We start from the raw sequence: 7,888 nt of genomic DNA, 5'->3' as shown, positions 1-7,888 counted from the left end.
TCGAGGAAGCTCCCAGGCGTTTATGAGTTTTCACTCATCCTACCTGCTTGAGTTAAACAGTATTTAAAGAGGAAGTCGCTCCTGTTTAGAGTTAAGAAAACATCCTTAATGGCAGGTCGAGCCAAAGGCAATACCATACAGCATGAAGTAAAAAAGAACATTCTGGTTGTAAAATTTAGGCTGTATAGATCAGTTTTGTCTGGTTTTATTGTGAGTACCGTTTTAAAAACATTTTAGAAAATAGTGCATTTCTTTTCATTCCAAGACAACTGTATAGCGGTTTCATCGTCTTCGTTTCTTTCATGAATAGCCATGAACCCGATCTTGGAAAAAAAAATTTTTTTTTCCATAGATTTCTAACCCAGTAAAGTGATTTTTATTTTTAGCCTTATTATCCTAAATTTTCCAATAACAAAGTAAGAGTTAGTTTTCTTTTGAGGCTCACATCTAATAGTGAATATAAGAATAGATTGCTGTGTTAGTTTTTGTTGTGCTTTTGTTTTTGCTTTTTGTGTGTGTGTGTGTGTGTGTGTGTGTGTGGTGTTTGAACCCAGGGCCTTCTACATGATGGGCAAACACTCAAGCACTGAGCTGCACTACCAGCCTTAAACTGTCTTTTTGAAAATCTTATTGCCAGCCTGTTTTGCTGTAGCATTTTATTAAGTTCGATGATTACTAATTACCTCCTGACTGTATGCAAATTAAAGTATCGTTTCTAGAGAAGTGCTGTAGTAATCTGGGACTTTTTTCCTATTTTGGTAGGCCCAAATTATCTCTACTTTGTGTGCAGCTGTGCTCCTGTTTCGTCTGAGTTGGCTAGGCTGGTTTTGGAGGATCAGGTACACTAAGGGGTAAGTGTGTCCCTTGATTACGTAATGTTTCCCTTTCTTCTGCTGTCTCAGTCAGAAGCAGAGCTGTTCTTCTCTTCAGCAAAATAACACATAACACCCTTGTGGGTACAGTGGTTGATGATTACATCTTCCAAGAACACCCAGATTATAGGTGGAAGGGGGCGGCCAGTGTTAGCATCAGGACCTAATTTAGTGGCCATGAGAGGTACATATTTTGGTAGTGATTCCCTGGAATTGTTCCCAAGAAAATTATAATGGGTTTGTGAATCCCTGAGGCCCTTAGCCACTGTTTCTGCATCAGCCTTCTTTGAACTCTCTTCAACGCCAGAAAAAACAGCCTTTTGAAAATATTTTTATTCGGAATGATCTCATCAATAACATTTGTGTTCCAAATTTTCTTTTCTGAAAGTCATTCTGGATGACAAACGTGAAATGGCTGTTTTGGTGCAGAGTATTTGGTTAGTAACCACTCCAAACCTCAGGGTCTGTCACTGTTGCTAGATAAATGTTTCTTTAATTTACAAAATTGGAGGAACTTCTGACCAACAAGAAGTAGAAGCAGACACTCATTCTAGAAACAGCTGGAGTGCTTCAGAGAAGAGGGTGTAGTGACTTGTCCCAAATGAAATGAATGGAACGTACACTAAACCAAATTTACAATTTTCTCTATATCCTAGCTAGACCCATATGGACCAACTATGTCAGTCAGTAAGAGAGTGCTTCTGTGTGTCACTAGTAAATACAATAAACAAAAGCGGGGATTTCTATCCTTAAATTTATAATCTGTTGGGGAAGAACAGTACATAAGCAAGAAATTGTAAACATGATCATCACTGCTAACAACGAAAAAGTGAAACAGTGCTGTTCACATCGTGCGGCTGGGAATGGGGAAGGCAGAGGACAGAAAGGAACAGGGTTAGCTAGGTCTCCAAGCCAAGATGACAGGGTATCAGTTAAAGAGTAGGGTGGGACTGAGAAAGTTGTTAAAGGGTTGCAGAGCCGCCTGGGCTGAGCAGTGTAGAGCACTTGCTGCTCATGCAGAGGACCTGGTTTGGTTCAGAGCACCCACATAGCAGCTCACAACCTTCTGTAACTCCAATTTCAGAGGCGCTGACACCCTCCTCTGGCCGTCTCAGACACTGCATGCATGAGGTGCACAGATATACATGCAGGCAAAATATCCTACACATAAAGGAAAAATAAATTTTAAGAAAAGTTTGGAAGAATAGCATAAAGCCTAGCTCTTAATTCAATTAAAGAGTGGAAAACTTGCAAAGTAAAATGGAAAAGTAGTATGGTTGCATAGACAGTGTAGCACATAAGAGAGTGCTACATAAAGAGGCTAAGGATGGGGGTAAAAGCCAGGAGCTATACACTGGGGATGTTCGAGGTTTGTGGAGACTTTATTATTTGGAAAATGAGAAGCTACTGAGTGGGAAGAAATGAAGTGACATATTTGCATCCCCAAAAAAATTATTCTAGAGAATTCATTAACATAGCACAAGAGTTTCAAATATGAAAAAGTCCTAATCTGGAAGTCAGCATTATCTGTTCGTTTTACTTCTAAATATATCCTTTCCCCGCTGCTATCTCACTAGTGGGATGAGACTTATTAACATAGTATAGATATGTAGAGTTAATAATGGCATAAAAAGTGAAATGGTCAAGGATTACAAGACACTAAATTATCATTTCAGCACTGGGGTTGAACCCAAAGATTTGAGGAAATTACTGATGCTCTTTTTCTGAAACACATTTCCTGGTATCTCTGTGGACTCTGTTTAAAATTGCTAGTCTTTGAGAGCTCAGCTAAGCATGTATCACCATAGCAAGTTCAGAGAACCAATAAACTTATGTTGACTTGAGGGAAGATAAAGCTAAATACACTTGGCACTGAAATAAATGTTGGTCTGCCCATGTTCATTAATATTGTTTGGTTGTCTGTAGGCTAAGGATTATGGGAAAGCATTAATAATAAATAGTATATTTTCATCTTGTTCTCATTGCCTTTGCGTTCCAGGTGGCACAGGACAGGCTGTTTGGAAAGATACTAATTCCTTTGAACCTGTAAGTATTTGTTTCTAATCTCTGGACACAAGAATGAAATTGTAATTGACTTAAGACTGCTGAAGGAGTCTTGAGGCTTTAAAAGAAACAGGAGTAACCTTTTTCTTATTGCTCAGTATTTACCTAACCTGGGGCAATAACTTTAATAAATGGTTTGCTAGCTTATGTTGCTTAATATATAACAGTGATGACTTAATACATGGTAATTATACAGTTGATTAACCACTAGTATTTTGAATTTGCATGAGATGGCATATTTTTATTAACACACTAGATCAGTGATCTTGGTGTCCTTTTAGGGTATTTTCCATATGCATCTCACACTACAAATACTTGTTGCATGACTGACTTCTTAGCCATAGCTAGCCATTTGTCTGTCCTACATTTGTGAATTTCCTTGTGTAGTCTTGGTTCAGGGCCCACTACTCATTCATATAACCATAGAATCATTTATATGTTGAGTACTATATAAATTGCTCATCATATATGGGGAGGAAAGGACAAAAAAACAACCAGAACTGAATTCTGGAGCTTGGCATCATTAAGCATTGCTAATGCAAGCATTCTCAAACCTATACCAAGGTGTTTGTTCTGATCCAGAGACTTTGTTGCCAAAATTAAGGGAGAGGTGGATTTATTTATTTTTATTTATTTATTTATTTATTTTTTAGATAAGGTTTCTCTGTGTAGCCTTGGCTGTCCTAGACTCGATTTGTAGGCCAGACTGGCCTCACACTCACAGTGATCCACCTGCCTCTGCCTCCCCAGTGCTGGGATTAAAAGCGTGCACTACTATTCCTAGCTTGGATTTTTTTTTTTTCTAATTTGCACAAAAATTAAACTATAATTTGCAGTTTAATTCTGAAAGCTTTCTGGAACAGTTAAAGCTTCTGATACTAGTAGAAGGCAACATAGCAAGAAGCAGCTAATCATTGTGGAGAAACTAGAACTACCCATGTTTAATTTAAAAACCTAAGTCAAGGCCACTTATGCCCGAATTCTACTTTCCTATTATACACTTAAGGATGTACTATTATTTGACCATATGGGCATAGAATTTTTCTAGTAAAACTATCCCTAGTCCATATGGCTGTATAGGACATGCACACAAGATTGTTTTCTAAAGAACACCGTGTCTGCTTGCTGGAATGTGTCCTGACCTAGTTCCTTAGCATTTCACCATGATGATATTTCTGATCATGACTTCCTGAGAATGTTCCTATACCATTTCAGTAGAGATTATTTGATTCTGGAAAAGATGATGGATTCTGTGAACATCATGGGATCGTATCAGATAAAAAGTTACTCCCAATTTCACTGCTTCATCTTGCCTTGAACAACAACAGTAGTAAATGTACCCCCTGAAAGTCGTCTGTTGTGTTGCCTTATGCTGGAAATTATGTTTGAGTAGTGCCCTGATGTGCATTGTAAACTCTTAAAAAAAAAAATCTGAATCAGATACATGGAGAAAGAATATAGCCTCCTTCTAATTTGAATAGAGAGGAAGGCCATGCTGTTGTTTCTATTACAAGACCATTAGTGGAGTTGTGTGTTCTACTTGAGAGCGTTAATAGCTTTGTAACTACCAAGTGCTAGAGAGTTCCCTGAAAAGCACTTGGATCAAATTGAATCATCCAGAAGGTAGGTAAGCAGGAATCCCAGGGGCTTTAATTCTTCTCTTCTATTTGATTCACTGGGGATAAGCCAATTTCAATTCTGATAATTTCCTGATGTACCCAAATTATAACAGTGAGGTGAGTTTGCTTTTTCTCATTTAGCATTCATTCAATAAATGTTGCTAGAACCACTCTAGTGTGCCAAGTACTGAGCACTGGTCAAGCACAAAGGCAGTCACCATGTGCTCATACTTAGCGTTCATTAACACAGATAAATTCTAAGCACTTGACATTGCATTAACTCCTTGGATCCATGGGGGGGGGGGCTTGGGGGCGTGTGGCTCTCTCACTCATTTTGCAGAAGAGGAATGACATGGCTCGGGGAGTGTCTGCCTTTCAGCCTGTTCCAGAGTCAGCTCTTAACATCCTGCTGTCCTGCCATGCTTTCTCCATAGCTTTACCTTTGGCAGGCCACTTACTCACTTGCTGCTTGGGTCTCACTTTACATTTGATGGAACACTTATTCTGAATTTGTAGTGATTGTAGCCAACTGTTAGTTATTGAGTACTCTAACCCTTGCTATTTGAATAATTTATGCTAAGGTCTGCTTTTTCATTGAATACCTGATATGCAAAGTGGTCTATATATCTATGTTGAATGAATATTGACAACCAATTTCAGGATTTAGGTGTGATGTTTCTCTAGTTAATTATAAAGAAAAATAATGATGACTAAAGATTTTAGTTGCTTTGTGACACAGTGATGACAAAGCATATGTGTGTGCACTTGATCTGGGACATATATGTTGATGTATATTCCTATAGTACAGGGAGGAAACAGGTGTTTCCATCTTTTTTCCCCCCTATTGGGAGGAGCCAGCAGGGCAGGGTCTGATCTAGAACTCATTATAGAGACCAAGCTGGCCCCGGACTTAGTGCAGTCCTCCTGCCTCAGAAATGCTGGGATTGCAGTAATGAGCCAGCAAGCAGAGCCCTCTCTGCATTGGCATCTCTTCAGGAAATGTGCTGCCAGTCGGTGGCAACTCTAGCTGTGCTCTCCTACAGTGCCTGATTTGCTTCCTGTGTGTCACTCCCTAGTCTGTCTGTACTGTGCAAGCCCTCCTGCCATGGGCTGCCGAGATGTCCACGCCGCCACAGTCCTCTCCTTCCTGTGTGGTATTGCCTCTGTAGCAGGCCTCTTTGCGGGGACCCTGCTTCCCAACTGGAGGAAATTGCGACTGATCACATTCAACAGAAACGAGAAGAACCTGACTATTTACACAGGCCTGTGGGTGAAGTGCGCCCGGTATGATGGAAGCAGTGACTGCCTGATGTACGACCGTACTTGGTACCTGTCAGTTGACCAGCTGGACCTTCGTGTCCTCCAGTTCGCCCTGCCCCTCAGCATCCTGATCGCAATGGGTGCCTTGCTGCTCTGCCTGATTGGAATGTGTAACACAGCCTTCAAGTCCTCGGTGCCTAACATCAAACTGGCCAAGTGTTTGGTCAATAGTGCAGGCTGCCACCTGGTGGCTGGACTCCTGTTTTTCCTGGCAGGAACTGTGAGCCTCTCTCCATCTATTTGGGCCATCTTCTATAACAGTCATCTCAACAAGAAGTTTGAGCCAGTCTTTGCCTTTGACTATGCAGTGTTTGTCACTATTGCTAGCTCAGGGGGTCTGTTTATGACTGCTCTTCTCCTGTTTATTTGGTATTGTGCATGCAAGTCTCTGAATTCTCCTTTCTGGCAACCACTGTACTCCCATCCTCCCAGTATGCACGCTTACTCACAGCCCTATTCTTCACGCTCCCGCCTCTCTGCCATTGAAATCGACATTCCAGTAGTCTCACATAGCACTTAACGGAGGTATAATTACTTGTTAAAAATATGTCTCGTATCCTCACAGTCCTCTGCATAAAGAGCCTTTTTGGACCTGTGTACATTTTTCCATTGTTCCTGACTAGTCAGTGGAGCCAAATTTGTATATCTTGGTAGAATGAAATGCTGCTAGATTTTATGAGGTATATATTACGTTCTTCTAAATGTGAAACATTCCTTTTATTGTGCTTCTAACACTAGAAGGGTCTTTAGCCTCCAAGTTGACGTCTGATCATGACTAAAGTGAAAGGACCCACGGCAACAGTTGAGGCGATGAAAACAGTGTATCAATGAACAGTGCTGTTGTGTCTGGTCCTTACCAATACTCAGACTGTGCATCATCTCTGACTTAAACTGAGAAGGGCAGTTTCAAATATAAGAAAATTTGGTCAGATGAGGATAAAGGTTTGTCTTCAGAACTCCACCAGCTTGAGGGTATACTTTTGTTCTCTCTTGGGACTAACTGGATAGTATCAGTCTGCTGAAGATTACTATCTTCTACCTCACTTCAGTGAAAAGCAAAATGCATTTTAAATGATGACAGAGTACGGCTATCTAAATACAGTTAACATTTAACTTCTTTTTTTGGTTTTCACACGGTCTTGGTTGCATATCTCTAACTAGCCTAGAACTCACTCTGCAGACCAGGCTGCCCTCAAGCTTTCCACCAGGCTCCTGTGTGCCTGCCGAACACTGATTACATGCATGCCCAACTACATCTAGCCCACCACAATTTTTTGTTACTGATTATATTGGTGGAGTTAAAATGTGCCAAGTGACAGTTTGTGGCTTCATCTGAAACAAGAAATGCTTTGCAGACGCCCATCAGTCCGGCAGTGCTCCTGCCCTGTACAAGCTCTTGGTGGCTAAGGCAAATGAATACAAGGTGGTTGAAGCCAGGTGCTTGTGTTTTAGACACACATGGTGGGGCACAGGAGTCTGTTCTTGAGTGACAGCACAGAGGGTTCATTTGGTGGCTGTTATCTGAGGAGTGAATGATGTAAAGGATGTGCTCCCCGTGTTCAGGTTCCACGTCACCAGTGGTTACTTGCTTCTAACACTGCCTAATGCTTGAGTAAGGACTTTAGAGGGAGGATACACAAACAGGAGGTGTAGCTACGTCTGTGTAGAAATTGTGATCTAACAGAAGACCAAACTGACACCTGGCAAGCAGTGGAAAGGCTGGCTTCTGGCCGCTGTGACCTTGTCAAGCATCGACCCAGGAATGAACTTCAGCTGAGCCGTGTCTTTCTGTCACAGACAGCCTATGGCATACCACCAGCAGGAGCCTGGACACCAGAGAGCCATTTTAGTGAAGTCTCCTCACATAGCTGACAAGCTGTAATCACAGTCTTGGATCATGAGAGCGGGCAAGATAGGAGAGATTAAACTGTACCCTTTCTACCTCTGGAACTGACATGATACACTAAAGAGGGACATGTTTCTAAATGTCTCTGATGTGATAGCAAATGGATA

General features: G+C 41.1%; 1 protein-coding gene across 1 annotated transcript; it reads left to right on the top strand.

The window, feature by feature from the left end:
* Positions 1-5,459: 5,459 nt before the first annotated feature.
* Cldn12 (claudin 12) lies at positions 5,460-7,421 on the top strand. The gene has a single exon (XM_051152022.1). It carries the CDS (start codon positions 5,661-5,663, stop codon positions 6,393-6,395), a length of 735 nt encoding a protein of 244 aa, XP_051007979.1. The 5' UTR covers positions 5,460-5,660; the 3' UTR covers positions 6,396-7,421.
* Positions 7,422-7,888: the final 467 nt, after the last annotated feature.

Source organism: Acomys russatus, chromosome 10, assembly GCF_903995435.1.
Source record: "Acomys russatus chromosome 10, mAcoRus1.1, whole genome shotgun sequence".
NCBI classification, from domain to species: Eukaryota; Metazoa; Chordata; class Mammalia; order Rodentia; family Muridae; genus Acomys; species Acomys russatus.
This window is presented reverse-complemented; position numbering and strand designations above follow the sequence as displayed.